Source organism: Gadus macrocephalus, chromosome 2 (genome assembly GCF_031168955.1).
Source record: "Gadus macrocephalus chromosome 2, ASM3116895v1".
Classification (NCBI taxonomy): domain Eukaryota; kingdom Metazoa; phylum Chordata; class Actinopteri; order Gadiformes; family Gadidae; genus Gadus; species Gadus macrocephalus.
In genome coordinates, this window is record NC_082383.1 from 18424430 (window position 1) to 18442189 (window position 17760).

The 17760-nt window shown below is 49.4% G+C and overlaps 2 protein-coding genes, 1 long non-coding RNA gene and 2 other non-coding genes across 10 annotated transcripts in view; 3 read left to right on the forward strand and 2 right to left on the reverse strand.

Annotated features, from left to right (window-relative positions):
• LOC132451619 (sphingosine kinase 1-like) overlaps nucleotides 1–744 on the reverse strand; it is a 10336-nt gene extending 9592 nt beyond the window's left edge. The window contains 2 exon segments of the mRNA XM_060044216.1: nucleotides 141–524; nucleotides 527–744. Of these exon segments, the coding sequence (XP_059900199.1) occupies nucleotides 141–524; nucleotides 527–614 (472 nt within the window). The 5' untranslated portion in view covers nucleotides 615–744.
• A 450-nt stretch (nucleotides 745–1194) lies between these two features.
• Nucleotides 1195–2714, forward strand: LOC132451630 (uncharacterized). Of its 4 annotated transcripts, XR_009524158.1 has the most exons (5): nucleotides 1202–1348; nucleotides 1518–1643; nucleotides 1837–1932; nucleotides 2120–2192; nucleotides 2366–2714. It is a non-coding gene; the product is annotated as an uncharacterized LOC132451630 (long non-coding RNA). The 4 variants fall into 4 exon arrangements; XR_009524164.1 differs by having other exon boundaries at nucleotides 1195–1348; nucleotides 1837–2192; XR_009524165.1 differs by having other exon boundaries at nucleotides 1207–1348; nucleotides 2120–2714.
• On the forward strand, nucleotides 1976–2047 carry LOC132453134 (small nucleolar RNA SNORD49). The gene has a single exon (XR_009524606.1). It is a non-coding gene; the product is annotated as a small nucleolar RNA SNORD49 (small nucleolar RNA).
• On the forward strand, nucleotides 2220–2289 carry LOC132453133 (small nucleolar RNA R38). The gene has a single exon (XR_009524605.1). It is a non-coding gene; the product is annotated as a small nucleolar RNA R38 (small nucleolar RNA).
• Nucleotides 2715–2899: 185 nt separating the features above from the next.
• On the reverse strand, nucleotides 2900–17090 carry LOC132451518 (fas-binding factor 1 homolog). Of its 3 annotated transcripts, none has more exons than XM_060044074.1 (29): nucleotides 16631–17090; nucleotides 16385–16415; nucleotides 16224–16253; nucleotides 16079–16124; nucleotides 15666–15732; nucleotides 15496–15546; nucleotides 15219–15342; nucleotides 14883–14963; nucleotides 13985–14089; nucleotides 13629–13755; nucleotides 13093–13250; nucleotides 12373–12466; nucleotides 11401–11982; nucleotides 10812–10886; nucleotides 10528–10586; nucleotides 10370–10413; nucleotides 10030–10080; nucleotides 9488–9619; nucleotides 8767–8867; nucleotides 8097–8303; nucleotides 7393–7640; nucleotides 6617–6735; nucleotides 6160–6282; nucleotides 5828–6013; nucleotides 5288–5464; nucleotides 4515–4652; nucleotides 3749–3851; nucleotides 3254–3375; nucleotides 2900–3015 (listed from the first exon to the last, which is right to left on the reverse strand). In XM_060044074.1, the coding sequence occupies exons 1-29, from the start codon at nucleotides 16631–16633 to the stop codon at nucleotides 2932–2934; spliced, it is 3468 nt and encodes a 1155-aa protein (XP_059900057.1). In that variant the 5' UTR covers nucleotides 16634–17090; the 3' UTR covers nucleotides 2900–2931. The 3 variants fall into 3 exon arrangements, with proteins under 3 accessions (XP_059900057.1, XP_059900048.1, XP_059900041.1); XM_060044065.1 differs by having other exon boundaries at nucleotides 13093–13247; nucleotides 13985–14119; XM_060044058.1 differs by having other exon boundaries at nucleotides 13985–14119.
• Nucleotides 17091–17760: the final 670 nt, after the last annotated feature.

Genomic DNA, 17760 nt, shown 5'->3' on the forward strand with positions numbered 1-17760 from the left:
CCCAGTCACAAACCTCACAACCTTTAGACTGTTTACACCAATGATTCAAACCAACCCAGCCGCTCTATAATAACGTTACAATCAATCAATCAATCAATTTTCAATCAATCAATAACATTATGGGTGTGTGTGACCTTTACCGTTCCGTCGCGGGATCTGTTTTGCGGCCGCGTCCCGGATGGCACGCGCCCACCGCTGAGCCTCTCGCAGGTTTGCTGCGGGGTCCGGTAAGGGGACCACCCGGAAGACCTGCTCCACCTTCTGGCGCGCGGAGCCCCCGCTCATCCACCGCCCGCGGAACGGGTAGAAATAAACCACGAAGTACGCGGCGGCGTCCCCCCCGTCCCCGTTCCCCCCGTCCCGCCCCGGGTCCGCCGCGACGTTCCCCCCGTCTCCATCCCGCTCTGTGTACGCGTGGCAACCCACGCAGTCCGCCAATAGAAACACCGCCTTGGAGCGCGCGGGCTGCGAGGAGATCATCTGCACGGTCAGCGCGCTCTCCGTCAGGCTCACGGAGTACCGGAGCCGGTGGTCAGCGGGTCGCTGAACTCCCCGTGCAGCGCCGCCCCCACCCAGCCGTTCTGTTGGCGCGAGGAGTCCGGTTCTTTCTCCATCCCGGACCGGACAGAACGCTCTGCGAGGTCCGCAGGCCGGCGGTGCTGGGGGGGTTCTGTGCTGGTCTTTCAGGAGAGGAACCGCTCTCCTCCTCCGCTCCACCTCGGCTCTCCTCTCCTCCTCCGTTCCTCCTCGGCTCTCCTCCCGGTCCTCTGTCTCCCCCGAGTGACCGCCGGAGGAACAGCACCAGGTTTAGGTTTGGTATTGCTATTTTACGTTTGTTTACGTAAAATAGTTTGTTTTTTGGAAAATTGGACTACATGTTGGTGTGGGATGGGACTTAATTCAGCATTATGTATATAATGAATTATTTAAAATATATAAAAATATATATATTGTAGGCTCAAACATACGTTTACAATACAAATAAGACAAGATAAAGTGTATACGAGGCCTTTAATTTAAATAACCTTTTTAATGAACTTGAATATTTTTGTGGCAGACCTTCATCTGTTTCATATGAATTCGATTTGATCAATTTATATTTATATTTACCCGCCTGGGTTCGATGATCACCTGAATCTGCCAATCAGCGCCTAGCCTCCTTCACGTGGGCTGTGACGTTCTGCCTATATATATACAGCCCTCTGTATGCCGTTCTCTCCTTCATCCTTTCTCTCTCTCGCTGACCTGTAGCTAGTTCTAAAGAAGTATACCTTCTCTAAACCTCCACGATGGCTACATATAGATTCATCAGCTCCGAGGGGCCCTCATACCACTGTAGAGTACAGATGTAAGTATTATAATATTGCACGGTATTACTGGTGCACAAATAAAATTCTACCAGTATGCTAACGTTAGCTCGTCTCCCTCACGTGGTCTGCTCAGTGTTACGGGTGCCACGGTTGTTAACATGCTTTAAGGGTTACTGGATGTGGTTTTTAACTTTCGCTCTTCCACAGGTAACTTGAAACACTACAAAATGATCATGTATCTCGTGGGCCTGGATCTAGTCCCACGTATGGACTTGATCCGAGTCCCCCTCATGGCCTGGGTCGAGTACCACTCATGGACTACAGAATTGCCAGGTAAACTACCGGAACTCTCAATACATTGTTAACGTTATAGACGAAGACCGCAATACCAAAGATGAGTTTGTTATCCCTGGCTGAAAACATGTTGATACAAAAACGACTGAGACTTTGCTCTGAGGGGTTACTACCATGAATGAAGGGGAAATATTTGTGCCAACCCTTTTTTTTTTTTTTTGTGATCTCGCAGGACGATGACTGAATTCCCCGGGCCACCCTAATTCGTCATTCTGGGCCACCGAACCGGACCCTGAATGTATCTTGGCCGTATCTCCACCACCACGAGGTAAGGACCGTAACTGGGCTCTTGTTGATGTGGGACTACATGTTTCTGGGATGATATCGCTGCATAGGAAGTGCCGTCCGATGCGAAACTGACGATTGGAAAAGCTTTTCTGAGAAATAATAAAATTCATACTGCGGGAAATCCACCCGAGAGACCACATCTAACTAAAGTATCTGTAATCCACAAGGCGGTGAAGGACTCTGGTGACGCGAAGCAGAAAGTGGTAGATGTGGTAGAAAATTCCCTTTCTACCATGAAAGGTAAATTGATGCATTTTGTATAAGCGCTCAAGCCAGTGATGAAAAAAGTTATCCCTGTCTGAACAACGGTGTTGACCATTGGTAACCTGAGGCTTGACTTAACTTTTAAGATGAATAAAGCAAACTGTTTGGGACTGGCACCTTTTTCACTTCTCCTTTTCACGTTCTTGCAGCTCTGAATCGACGACCAGCCAAATGAGGAGGTCTGCTTGGACTGAAAATGTAAATCAATGCACCTCTGAGTCACGTTGACTTGTGACGGGAGATTGCTAGTTTGAAACCTGGCTCCTCCTAGCTGAGTGTTAGGTGTCAGTAACCCTAACGACGAGCTCTGGCTGTGTATGAATGGTTGTAAGTCGCTTAGGATAAATTGGCTTCCAACTAAAACTCTGAAGTTATTGTCTTCAAGACCAGAATCATTGTTGGACCCGCTCTGGATTAAAGCTTCTGCTAAATGCCCTGAATGTAAATGCCCCTGCTAATCCAAATGTGTTGCTCTTAACAATAAAACTGTAAAATAAATTGGTGTTTTGTTGGTTTTTGTTCAGGATATTACTTCTGTATAAGGTTTAGACCCTAGTCTAATTTTGTTGACTTTCAAACTAACCAATATAATTCATGCTAGCAACATAATTCAGCGTAGCTTGTTTTACTAACATCTCTGCTACAACCTGTTTTCGGTCCATTTATCAACACGGACTAGAGACTTTTATCGTAAAATAGTTTATTGTCGGGTGTTTCATTGTGTGTGGAAGAGGGACTGCAAAGCGCCTTTCTTCAGCGTCTCCAGGAAGAACTGCTCGTCCTGCAGGAAGTCTCGGTCCTGAGGAGACAGATTCAATATTAACACCGGCCCCTACTGGGGATCATTTCATGTGACCCTTCAGTGATGTACGACGGATGCTTTGGTTGGGGGAGCCACCAACTGGAATATTTATTGACCCAGGAAATTCAGTCGAATGCATTAACTGAGTTTAAATAATGCATTGTTTGTCATTTATCAAGTAAGATGCAGGTCCTTTAGATATTAATATAGGCAGGTTGAAGACATAACTGGGTACCTTCTCTGCCGTGTGCCTGAGCAGGGCCAGGCTAGCCTGGAGGCCGTAGCGGCTGGGCTGAGGGCTGGCTGGGACCACCACCAGCTCTGGGGTCGCTGGGCTTGGCCACATGGCACTGAAATCTGAAAGGAAAAAATAGATCCTGAATCAATTCAAACTGGACGGCCTGGCCTGCATGTTTGTGACGCGATATTGAAGGTTAGCGGCCCTCAGATAAAGATCCTCAAGCATGATGTTACACAACATCACCATGAAGAACATACAAATACTAAGTACACAAAATCTGCGTTAAATTATTGTGTATAATTAGTAGGGTTTCACAGTGGTGTACCTGTAGGCGTTGAGCAAATATCTGCTCAATGCCTACAGGTTAAAACATCTGCTTTAGGTAAAGACATAATATAAATATAAATATGATTTTCCACAACCACACAATTAAGTACATCAAACCGTTTCCACATAGATCTACGTCGGTAGATCTGGTTATCTCCTCACCTGCGTGTCCAGGAGGGCCCGTGTTGGGGTGGGAGGCCAGGGGCCTGTAGCTCTGTCTGAACCGCTCCTCTCCGGTCCTCAGGTCCGTCATCCTCACTCTCTCCTAAAGACCCAGAGGGATGAGTGGTTATGACAGGTTTCTTTTTGAAACCATAGTTACATAGTGAGTAATATCACCATGTAACTATGACACTGTCATCCTATTTATAGGCTTTTTTTTTTTATTACCAACATTTTCCCCCTGGAATGAATAAAGTAGTAAATTATTCGGTATAGAACCTTTCTTTTTGAAAGTGCTGTTAAAATATATTTCCAGATAAAACCATCATAACACAATCTAAAACCACCTTAACACAATCAATTGAAGGTAAGTGAACACGCATCTCGTGAATAAACTGCACCTGTCCGATACTGATACCAGTATCGGAGATACTGATACCAGTATCGGAGATACTGAGGGGAGTCGGAATGTGAAACGGCCAACTCAAACCTACATGCGTGCATGGACGCTTAACTAGAAGAAAACTAATGTTTTACAACATTTATAGATTATAAATGTAAATGATCTAGTTTTGAAGAAATAAAATTGTCAACAGAAAGTGAACCGGCTATACATTACTCATCGTAAGAGAACCCATCAATAAGAACGTGGGCTGTTAGAAGTTACAAAGCTAGATGCTGTATCGGAATATACCCGATATCGGGAATCGGAATCGGTATTGGGAAGGGCAAAATGCTATGGGGACATAAGCAGTACCGGCCTCACCTGCAGCAGCTGCTCCTCCTGCTGCCTCAGCCGCTCTATCTGGGAGTGGATGCTCCTCAGCCTGGCCTGGTGCTCGCTCTCTACGCCGCGCGCTGTCTGCAGTGCTCGCTCGCCCTCCTCGAACTTCTCTGTGGCCAGCTGGGTGAAAGAGGACAGGGGGCGGAGTCAGAGGCGGAGCTACCATTGCGAGCTGCATGTCAGTGACAACCTCACTCAGGTGATCACTGAGCAGGCAGGGCATGTCAGGCATCTGGCTCACAGGGGGGGCGGCATCTGGCTCAGGAGGTAGAGCGGGTTGGCTGGTCACCGGAGGTTACTAGTTAGATCCCTGGGTCCTCCTGAGTGTCGAGGTGTCCCCGACGACTCACCCTGACGAGCTCGCTGTCGCCCAGCGTGGTTGACTCCGCTGTCGGTGTGTGAATGTGAGGCAATTTTGTAAAGCGCTTTGAGCGGCTTTGCAAAATTGGTTGCGCTTTGGTTAGAAAAGCGCAACGTAAATGCAGTCCATTTACTGCTTACCATGTAACGATGCCTGCAGGTAAGTGCGGACGTTGGGGATCGAACCTGCAACCTTTCGGCTGGTAGCCACAAAAACGTGCAGCTTCTAGACAATATAAAGTGATATGTAATCTCCATTCGGAAATCGTGCGATTGCGATGGAGTTTGAGCCCTTTAATAATGAGGGACGATCAAGACTAATCGTTACGAGTGTGGCAGTCATCCATCGACTGACGGATGGGGCGTATCCCTGCGGGGAGGAAGTTATGTCATACCTTGCTGAAGGCCTCCACCTCCTGCGCCCGGGCCTGCAGCTTGAGGGCTGTGGCGCTGAGCCGCTCCTTCTCCCGCTGCGCCTCCTCCAGCTGCCGCTCCAGGGCCTCCCTCTCCCGGGCCAGGGCCCCCTCCCGCTGCTGGAGCTCACCGGAGCGCAGCTTCACCTCCGCCTGCTCCTACGGAGGAGGAGGAGGAGGAGGAGGAGGAGGAGGAGGAGGAGTGAACTTTAGCTTGGCTTACTGGGAGCAATACTGCCTCATCTCTAACCATTCGATTCAGTTCAGTGTGAGGAACTTCATTTGTGTAGAAAGTGTCTGACAATAACCACAGTCAACATACAAATACAGATTATCTCTAGTACCGTTATTTGGTCTCTCTCTCTCTCTCTCTCTCTCTCTCTCTCTCTCTCTCTCTCTCTCTCTCTCTCTCTCTCTCTCTCTCTCTCTCTCTCTCTCTCTCTCTCTCTCTCTCTCTCTCTCTCTCTCTCTCTCTCTCTCTCTCTCTCTCTCTCTCTCTCTCTCTCTCTCTCTCTCTCTTACCTGGGCAATGCTGATGATGTTGGAGTGGGCGTGGGCGTCTCTCTCCAGGTGCCGGCCGGCCCGCCGCTCCTCCTGCTCCTGCCTCGTCTTCTCGGCGGCGTGCAGCTGGGCCCACTCGGCCGCCATCTTCCTCCGCTCCTCACCGCAGCGCGTCATCACGGCCTGCTGCTCCTCCAGGAGCGCGTTCTGAGGGGGGAGGGGGGGAGAGACGAGAGTTTGTCTCCCGTAACCTTGTGGTTCTGTCCTTAACATAGCGGGCGGGAGATGAGGCTGGTCCCGATGTGTGCTGGCAGACACTATTTTATAGAACGCTCCCCCCCGCCCCCCCCCACCTTGGCCCTCTCCAGCTCCTCCCTCTCCATGGAGGTGTGCTGGTTCAAGGCGCGCCGCTCCTCCTCCAGGCTCCTCTGGGACGACTCCGCCTTGGCCTGCTCCGCCGTCACCCGCCAGCGCTCCTGACACCACAACAACAACAACGACAACAACAACAACAGGTTACCATGGAGACAGACTCCATTTACTCTCCTCCACTCGAAGAAGAGACAAGAGGAAGGCAAAGAGGAGGAAAATATAACTTATCCCGATAATACAGAAAGGAATAAATGGAAGATAAACAGCCACCACAAAGATCTCAGCCCCAGCAGGTTGTATTAATGCTACTGCAGTACGGCTGTGTAACAGCAGGAGCGAGTGAGTGAAAGAGAGGGAGCGATTGAGTGAGTGAGTGAGCGAGGGAGGGAGGTACGGAGTGACGGACAGGCAGACAGAGCGGGCGAGGAGGGGTCCCACCTTCTCCAGCTGCCTTTGCTGCTCCCCCAGCTGGACCTCCATCCTGGTGATCACCTCCTTCAGACGGGCCCGCTCCTCCGCCATGGCCCTCTGCTGCTGGCCCAGCCGCTCCTGCATGACTGGGGCCGCACGCAGGGGTTAGCACACTACGCCGAGAGCTAAAACAAGCTACGCAGAGAGCTAAACACGCTACACACAGGGGTTAGCCCGCTGTGCAGAGAGCTAAACACGCTACACACAGGGGTTAGCCCGCTACGCAGAGAGCTAAACACGCTACGTAGCGAGCTAAACATGCTGCGCAGAGAGCTAAACACGCTGCGCAGAGAGCTAAACACGCTACATACTGGTGTTAGCAAGCTACGCAGAGCTAAACTCGCTATGCTGCGAGCTAAACACGCTACATTCTGGGAAGCATAACATGCTACCTTTTGTCAATAACATGTAGTGGGGGGGAGGTGGACTAGAGCACCAGCTAGAAGCCCAGTGGAACACCCTGAGACCGTGCTGAAGACCCTCCACCGTACTCCGTTGGAAACACAGGACCATCTTGCTCCCATGGCAACAGTGCTTACCACAGCAAAGTCAGGAGCTGCTCCTTACCCTGGTGAGCCTCACGATGGAGCTGCTCCTCCCCCTGGTGAGCCTCACCTCTGAGCTGCTCTAATCCTGGTGAGCCTCACCTCGGAGCTGCTCTAACCGTGGTTGGCCTCACCTCGGAGCTGCTCTAACCCTGGTGGGCCTCACCTCAGAGCTACTCCTCCCCTCTTGAGCCTCACCTCGGAGCTGCTCCTCCCGCTGCCTGGCACCCTGCTCCAGGCCCTGGGCCGTGTGCTCGTGGGTGCTCTCTACGCGGCAGGACAGCTCTCCCAGGCGGCAGGAGAAGCCCTCCATCTGCTCCATGACGCCCGTCAGCGAGCGTGTCTGGGATGTGGCGCTGGTCACCGCCTCGATCTCCTCCTCCTTCAGCCGCTTGAGCCGGAGGAGCTGCTCCTCGTGGTCCTGCTTCACCTCAAGGATGGACTGCCTGCACCACACAACACAAGGCCCACAAATAAACTACACAACACAACAACATGTTTACTACACAACACGTTAACTACACAACACCACACGTTAACTACACACCACACCACACCCCCACATTACATCGTCCACCAACACATCCACCATCTCTAATCTGAAATCCACTATAGGCTCCTACACTAAAAGATCTGAAGCAGCCTGCAAGCCACCATCTTGGTTCTTCTACCTCAAAGATTCTGAGCCTCTCAGTCCCTGCCTCTGGAGGTCCCTGGGCCTTTGGTCCCTACCTCTGGAGGTCCCTGGGCCTTTGGTCCCTACCTCTGGAGGTCCCTGGGCCTTTGGTCCCTACCTCTGGAGGTCCCTGGGCCTTTGGTCCCTACCTCTGGAGGTCCCTGGGCCTTTGGTCCCTACCTCTAGAGGTCCCTGGGCCTTTGGTCCCTGGGCCTTTGGTCCCTACCTCTGGAGGTCCCGGAGCCTCTGGACCTCGCGGTCCCGGTCCTGCTGGCTCTGGGCCAGCCTCCTCTGGTGCGCGGCCGTCAGCTCGGCCCTCTGCTGCTCCGCAGTGCGCCCCGCCGCCGCCATGCTCTCCGCCAGGTCCTTGCTCTCCTGCCACGCCCGCGCCTCCCGCTGCGACCACGAGGCCTCCAGCAGCTGCACCCGCGCCCTTGGGGGAGGAGCCAGGGCGGAGGGGAGGAGTCAGGAAGGAGAGGAGGAGTCAGGACAGAGAGGAGGAGTCAGGGCGGGGAGGGTGGAGTCAGGACAGAGAGGAGGAGTCAGGGCAGAGAGGGTGGAGTCAGGACCGAGAGGAGGAGTCAGGGCGGGGAGGGTGGAGTCAGGACAGAGAGGAGGAGTCAGGGCAGAGAGGGTGGAGTCAGGACAGAGAGGAGGAGTCAGGGCGGGGAGAGTGGAATCAGGACGGAGAGGAGAAGTCAGGACAGAGAGGAGGGGTCAGGGCAGAGAGGGAGGAGTCAGGACAGAGAGGGAGGAGTCAGGACGGAGAGGAGGAGTCAGGACGGAGAGGAGGTGTCAGGACAGAGAGGGTGGAGTAAGAGTTTGTATAATGGTTCCTGGTGTATTAATCGGCGTTCAGCCTGCTGATTGGTGGAGAGGGAGCGAGGAGGACATACCTGTGGGCGGTCTCCAGCTGCTCCATGTCCTGCTGGTGTCTCAGACGGACGTTCTCCATCAACATCTGGGTCTGGTCCCTCTCCAGCAGGAGACCCCTCACCTGGAAGCACACACACACACACACACACACACACACACACACACACACACACACACACACACACACACACACACACACACACACACACACACACACACACACACACACACACACACACACACACACACACACTCTGAGCCTACAGTGATTGAGTTTTGATCCGGTCTCTGATTCCTTATGGTTCTTGAGTGTTCGAATTGGGCCTGTGAAGACCTTGGAGACAGTAACTGGGCTATACTGATAGAATTAGGTTGAAAATATATCAATGAACTATCATTGTTATTCCTACAAAGAAACTTTACCATCAAAACAAGTTTAGATTTAGACCAAATGCTGTCGAATTTTTGATGGGAAGGCATCAGAGTTGTTCGGATAACGTATCAGTATCGGAATTCCTCTGATGTAGCCTAAATCTCAGTATCAGTTATCGGCGGGTGCTATTGGTAGTCATAATGCTAGATGCTGTATCGGTATATCACTCGGTATCGGCCGATACTCAAGTTCAGGTATCGGTATCGGAAGGAAAGAAATGGTATCGGAACATCTCTAAAGAGCATAACCTCTACTCCCCCCCCAAACCCCGCCCTCAAATCAAACAGGCTCCGCCCCCCCAGCCTCACCTGTCCCTCAAGGTGGGCAATGCGGGCCTGCAGCGCCTGGCGGTCGCCCAGATGCGGCTCCGCCCGGTCTGGTTTGACCAGACAGCCGTAGTCCAGGGCGCCCCCTAGGCCCAAGAACTGGGATTGCATGAGCTGGGGAGAGAAGGAAGTCAGTTTAATACAAATTATAAAGGGTGCATTCCAAACCCATCTCCTCCTTTCTATCATTTGTATACACCCTCAACGAGAAGAGGAGCAGCAGTAATATATGTAGTGTAACCGCTTGGAAATGAGACACTTCTGCTTCAGCATCAGGCATTGACTGGTGATCATCTTGGCCAATCACAACCTTCAAACTAGCTTCTCTGGCTATTCTATGACATAAAACATCGTAAAGAAAAAAGTTGTATTTGGATGGTTTTTACAATGTGATGGAGGAGACTATCTGGAGTAAGACAGAGAGAATAATCATATTGGGACAACTATTGGGACACAGCCATAGCATATAGGGGTCCTTTAGGTGGAAGAGAGACATCCATAGGGGGGTTCTGATGCTATCATACCTGCTGCTGTTGTAGGAGAAGCTGCTGCAGACTCTCTGTGGAGGGGGTCACCTGTCCAGGAGAGAGGGGAGGGTGGGTTGAGTTGGTAGTTTTCTCCTCATTGGTGAGACACATTAAATACTTTAGGTTTGTAGATCCACTCTGGGTGTTGATGATTTTACTATAAGCATCCAAATCAGGAGGAAGAATACAGATGAAGTATAAAATACAGAATCAAACCCTTGATACATACTGTATACATCTTTCGAAATATATACACAAAGAACATATACACAATAGCTCTCTCAACATATATATTCTGCAAAACATCTGATATCCCATAATGATATTCCAGACCTACCTGTGGCTGCAGAGCAGGAGCTGGTGAGGGGGTTGGTTGGGTTCCTGTGAACCAGACGTGGACAATCAAACCCAGAGTGAAACATAGAGCTGTGATGTACACAGGTGTGGGTGAACGTGTTCATGTGTTCATATCAGGGATGGGACAGGAGTGAGTACCTTGTGTTGGCGCTACATCCCTGACTGCTTTGGAATGCACCCCAGGGCTGGGCATCCGGCTGTGTTCCAACACAAATAAATACACAAAATGATCATCATTTCATCATAGAGGCTTTCATCCAAAGTGACTCATGAGGGCTCTACTGTAAACCTCCTCCACCCACGGATTCAAACACAGTAGCCTGACCGGACCAAGCTGCATTGAAACATTGTTAAGAGTTTGTTATCAACAGATGTTCATATACTGATCAGTTCATGGATTCAGTCACAGATCCTTATCCTACCTGGTCAGGAGGCTTGATGAGTTCTCCTCTGTCTCCTGTCTCCTCGCGGAGGGTGCGGGGGAGGGGGCCGGTTTCCTGGGGAACAAACAACCAACCAACAGGTCAGGTCAATCCTGCTCCTCTACCCTAGGAGAACACCCTTAATTTAGCAATACTACATGTTCAAATTCTATCTCTGTGTTTACATGTTTTAGTGTGGCTGGATACCCATAATCCTGTTATATCTATAATGATTAATAATACCTTTTAGATCGTATTCATTCAGAACAAACACACTCCCAGTATTAAACAATACTTTAGATCAAATCCTCAACCAATCGGCCTTAATAAACATGAATCTGAAGGCCTGTAAACACATGAATCTGAGGGCCTTAATACACATGAATCTGAGGGCCTTAATACACATGAATCTGAGGGCCAGTAAACACATGAATCTGAGGGCCCTAATACACATGAATCTGAGGGCCTGTAAACACATGAATCTGAGGGCCTTAATACACATGAATCTGAGGGCCCTAATACACATGAATCTGAGGGCCTTAATACACATGAATCTGAGGGCCTTAATACACATGAATCTGAAGTCTACCCGACGGTGGAGCTGACGACCTCCTCTCCTCCTCCCAGGCCCAGCGACTCCTCCTGCCTGGACCTCCTCCTCTCTGGCTGGGAGGCCCCCAGAGCCTTCCTCCTGCTCAGAGCTCCCGATAGCCAGTCCTCCTCCTCCTCATTCTTCTTCAGCTTCTCTTCTTCCTGCTCCTCCTCTTCCTGGTCTACCTCCTCCGCCCTCCCCTTCTGGCTCCTCCCCTCCTCTGTCTTGGGCCCTTTGGTAGGAAAGTGGGCGGGGCTGGGGGCAGGGTCTCTGGGCATCGCTGTGCCGTCCTTCTCATTGGTCGAGTTGGGAGAGTTCCTTCTCCCCGCGGCTGGGGAGGTGGGGTCCCAGGTGGTGTCCGTGACGACGGGCTCGTCGTCGTCCAGGAAGGTCAGCTCGTCGCTGGGCTTCAGGCCGAGCCAATCGGAGGAGGAGCGCGCCCTGGACGGACTGGTGGCGGGGTTTGTGGTGGTGGGGGCGGGGTTTGGGGTGGTGGGGGCGGGGTTTGGGGTGGTGGGCTTGGCACTGGGCTTGGCCTTTCTCTCCAGGGTGGAGCTGCTGATGTCCTCCGTGGAGAACCTGAAGGGAAATTAACAACTTTAAAACAGAACCACTTCCTTTACATTTAAGCCTCAATACCTCTCCTTTCACTGAATATCACTGCAGTATGACGTTGTTATTTAAGAAGTACATTGAATGGCACTTAATTAATGCAACACTAAAAAGGGAAACCGTTTAGAAGAACATAAGAATCTGAATTTAAAATCAACAGTGTTGTTTTTATGGAGGAGTGTGGGGGTAGAAAGGGGCTGTATTATATATATATTTATTTATTTATATGTAGCAATCACTGTATAATTTGATGTTATCTGCAAACAAAAGTTAATTAACAAGTTAACACCCCTGCAAACACAGACTCTCTCAAATCCCCCCTCTGTTCCCGGGTCAGCCACCGGTAGCGGCCCCCACCTGACAGACTGCCTGCGGGACTGGCGACCCTCGGGGGCGGAGCCTAGCGTGGGCTGGTACGAGCCGAACCCGAGGTCGTCCTCCAGCAGCGGCTCTGGGGACGACAGCACGATGACATCATCAACACATGGACGACAACACAATGACATCATCAACACAGGGACGACAACACGATGACATCATCAACACAGGGACGACAACATCATCAACACAGGGACGACAGCCCGATGACATCATCAACACAGGGACGACGGCACAATGACATCATCAACCCAGGGACGACAGCACGATGACATCATCAACACAGGACAACACGATGACATCATCAACACAGAGACGACAACACAATGACATCATCAACACAGGGGAGCTAGTCTTCATCATACCGGAGGAACAGACACTACATTACATGTAAACATATAGTAAACTACATATACATTACACTGCAACGCTCCTAAAAATAAGTTTCTATCTTCACTAAGATGAAACAATATCACGATTCACACAATCTTTTGGGTTTAGCCCCTTACACTTAAAATAATTTCTGTATGGTAGCAGTACATACAATGAGTTACTTAGGAAAAGGTGATTTGAGGGCATGGGTTTCAGTTCAAAACCAAGACATCAACAACAGAGAGAACGTTTCGAATTATTACTAGTCTTTCTCAGCAGGATGACCTCACCCCCCCCCTCACCTTTAGATTACCTCACCCCACTCACCTTTAGCGCTGCCGGGCTTGTCCCGGTCCTGCCTGCTCATTGGCTGCGGTGCCTCCTCCTTCCGCTCCCCGGTTGGTGGGCGCTCCAGGAGACGGGGGGGCGTGCCCCTCCCCAGGATCTCGTCCAGCCGGGTGCGAGCCCTCTGGGGGGGGTCACTGCTGGGGAAAGACGTGGGGAGGGTGGGTCAAAGGCTGATCCACTGTTCAAGAACTGTCTGGTAACCAAACTAACTACAATATTAAAATTACAGGAAACACTAAGAGGTTGTTGCCGTTTTGTGATAGGCTCAAATTGGTGCCATGTGATGACGAACAACCACTTTAGGCCAATCGGAAACTTCTCTTGTTAACTTGTAATAACCTGCATTGATAGAGATGGTGCTATTGGATGTCTTTGGATTATTGAGAAGGGTCTATTTACTAAACTGTCTTGCTTATGGTATGTCCTGACACTGTTTACCACACCAACACGCTTTAACACCAGTTTCCTGACTTCACACAGAGGGACTAGTGCCGAAGACACATGAATGTTCCTACCTCGACTTTAGGGGCGAAGCCTCCTTCTTTTTCGGGATCTCTTTGTCGTTGTCGAATCCCAGAGCGTCAATGAGATCATCTTCATCATCGTCAAAGGTCAGCTCCTCCCCTTTCTTAACGACCTTAGCTGAGGAACAAACCAGGATTCCCGTCTTACATAACGTAAACACACATAAAGGCATAAACACAACCGTTGATGACACAGTAATGCCAGCAACAATATATAACACATTTAATAATCACACTACAATATTACTTATTTTAGAAAGACACATTCATATTGCACAGTAATAAAGCTTCATCCCTTTAACACATTTATAAAAGCCTGAGATAATCCATAAACCTCTCCTTCACACCTGGTTCCTTGGTCTTCAGGACCGGGGTCCCAGTGGGGGACGGTACTGGTTTCTTTGGGGGAACCTTGCTGGGCTCCGACTTAGTTTCTTCTAGATCCAGCTCATCTAGAAGATCAATCAGGGGGTCATCTAGATCTGCACGAGGAGAGGAGCTTGAGAAGCGCGGTACCGCCGTTGAAGCTACACCAATACAACGTTCCACCATAAACTCCATTCAAGTAGATAATCTGTCTGGCTTCTTCTACTACTACTCCACTTATTGTATGTTGTACATCCTGGCACTTAAAAAATAGCACTTATTATTTTGTAGCTTCTTATCCTAGCTTTCTTTGTTGTATACGGGGAATGGGTTAACCTAGTGATTGTTTGTATTTGTATTTATTCATTTATTTAAAGGACAGTGCACATTGATTAACATTTCTGTAAATGCGCCAGTGTTAGCCAGCAGGCTAATTTTCAACTGTAGTCCTTTGGCAAGATGTTATACTAGGCACATGGTGGCTGAAAATAAAATAACATATTAAATCACACAGCAATTGATATACAATAATAAAACATAATGCCATAGGACTGGCTCCATTAAAACATTAAAACATAAGACATATAACCATACAGCCATACAACCCTTAGGGGATCTATATAGAGGAAGACAAACATTAACGTATTATGAGAGGTGCTCACATTTTTGTATGGTGAGCACGTTAGTGCTTGGCACTTGGTTCTATGAACATTCTTACTGTACCCACAGAGATATATTGTTGTTTATCTTTCTTCTGACAAATGTACTTATTGTAAGTCGCTTTGGATAAAATCTAGATGCTGAGGGCGGTAGGGATAGAACCCAGAACCCGCCAACAGGGAGTTGGACACGGCCCCTGAGGCTGGCCCTGCCACTCACCGGAGAAGTTGAACTTCCTGTATCCCTGCGAGCTGGAGGCGGAAGGGGCGGAGCTTGGCTTTTTCGGCTCAGAGGTGGATCCTGGTGAGAGGAGGACAAGTGAAACAACCCGTCACTTCTGGCTGGGACGTGGACACGATAGCGCTCAGCTGGGAGTCACACGCTGCCAGCGGCCATCACGAGGCAGACCGAACAGGTCCAACTAGACCCTCTTAATGGACCGACCAGACCGACCTGGACCTATATATGCTCCACCTGGTCTACCCAGGTCGATGGTCGACATGGTCGACCTTAGACCTGATCCCCCAGCTCGTGGTCTCTGCTCCCCGTGGTTACCTGCTCCTCCTGCTCTCGCGGTGCTCTCAGCTCTGGCCCCGGGGGGACTGGACCTCTTTGCCTGAGGCGGGGCGGAGCCAGGCTTCTTGGCCCCAAACAGATCGGCCTCCATGTCGTCCATATCCTGTTTAAACAGGAAGTGAGCGGTTTAGAGCAACTGTGGACACATCTGTGGAGAGACGATGGTGGTCATCACGTTACTACAACTTCGAACCGAGAACCTTTCGGCTGGGAGTCAAACGGGCTGATATCAAGGCGATCCAGACCCCCACATTACCTTCAGGTTCTTCAGTATGTCTGTAGGGTCGGCCTCCGAAACATCAGAATCCTACGAATCAAACCAAATCGATTCAGATACAGACACAGGATGAACCTCCCGTGTTCCCTTTATTGAACAGGGACTACAGCGACCACGTAGACGTGCTCTCTCTCTCCCAGTCCGCCCACCTCCACCCCGGCCTCCCGCTCAGCCTCCTCCGCCAGCTTCTGGAAGAAGTCATCGCTCTTCGAGGACCTGGAGGAATGCAGTGAATAACATCACACACCATACTCAACATGCAGTGAATACCATCACACACCATACTTAACATGCAGTGAATACCATCACACACCATACTTAACATGCAGTGAATACCATCACACACCATACTTAACATGCAGTGAATACCATCACACACCATACTCAACATGCAGTGAATACCATCACACACCATACTCAACATGCAGTGAATACCATCACACACCATACTTAACATGCAGTGAATACCATCACACACCATACTTAACATGCAGTGAATACCATCACACAGCATACTAAACGTGGTGACCATTTGTTAGAAGGTGTGTGTGCGGGCACTCACCTGTTTAGTGAAGCCGCACGCTTCGGTTTACCCTGTTCACTGTAGTCTGAAGAACCAAGACACCATTAATGAAATCATCATGATCCATTATTTGGGATAATTTCAATGGATCAACTAATTTAATCAGAAGTATTCGTTTTCTTACCTGTATCTGACAGTTTTTCTTCAAACGACCCTGAGAAATACAAGTCAAGTGAGTTCAATGTATGTACAGTTATTTCAATAAAATAATAATACCTTTGGTGGTTATTTTGTACTTTTTTTAACATTGAAATAAAGCATTCTATCAACCAGGGATGAACTCACCAAGCAGTAATCTGCTTTTCGACTTGAAAGCCTATGAATAATGGAGAAAAGCATTCATAAGGGACATTTTGTAAAAACAGTATAGGATAGATCAGTGCGTACTGTTAACAGTAACCACACAACACAACTGACAACCAAAACACAAAGCAGTGTTTCAATGTCTTCTTATTTCAATGCATGCACGTTTTTGACCTTTAAAACTCCATCAAGTCACAGTTTAAACCCCCTGTAGTCCGACCCACTCACCATGCTGAAGGCTGCAGGGAGCTGAACCCAAAGCGGGTTAATCCTTTAAGGCGTCGCTCGTCGTTATGGTAACGCTGCCCTTCTCGTACACACAATGACCCTATGGGTCATGAACACCTCAGGCCTGGAGGTTCTGCTCTGTTCCGACCCATGCTGACCTGTTCACACATGCACACAGGTTCGATGCCCATGTTGGCCTGCTTTAACACGGACACACAGGTTCGATGCCCATGTTGAGCACTATGGTGACCACTAATCGCTCTTCTAACGTTACGGAAGACGCGGAGGGTCGGGTAGGTACAACTACTTCACCAGAAACACTAAGGTCTTATGCAGAGAGAGTTGTTGTAATATATCAAGGATAGTGCCTGATGGGTGTAGTATTTAGACTGCAGTGATTTGCCGCATTTCCATTGGAGACCGTCGGCGTCACCTTTACTTCCTGTTTACACTTTACTTTGCATTCTGGGTAAAGTAGTTCCAGGGACGTCTACTTTGCATTCTGGGTAAAGTAGTTCCTGAGATCGGCCACTGTAGGTAGTCTACTTTGCATTCTGGGGAAGGCAGTGGCAAGCTGTGCAGCAGAAGCCGATTGTTTGTGCGTGGTTGATGGATTTTGATAGAAAATTATGTTTTGTGCCTCTTGTTAACGACGACGTTTGAATTTATCAAGCCAAACTCCTTGCCAAAGATTGTCCACAAGATGGCGCCAGCTTGATATTTGTGGTTGATGTGCTATTTCTAATTAAAACACTACTTCCACAGCTTTGGAATACATTAATCTACGCATTCTACATCAGCAGAATAATCAACATAAAACCTGGGTGCTTTGGTGACGACAAAGAGAGAGTTAAAGATACTATACGTGACGTTGACACTGACCATTTAAGGAGTAATACCAATTGAACATACTAAATCATGAAATTACCATGAACGATGGCTGTGGTTCCGGCCTGTGCGTCATGATTCACTATTCTCTGAGCACCCGGGTTGCCCGGTATGGACACTAATTGGCAAACAAACACAGCCTGCTGCAGCCATGGAAGCAAGACAAATGAACTGGTTGAACTGGGATTGTACTATTTGCTTCCCGTCCTTAAAAGCCGAGCCCTCTTCAGAAAAAGCTCTGA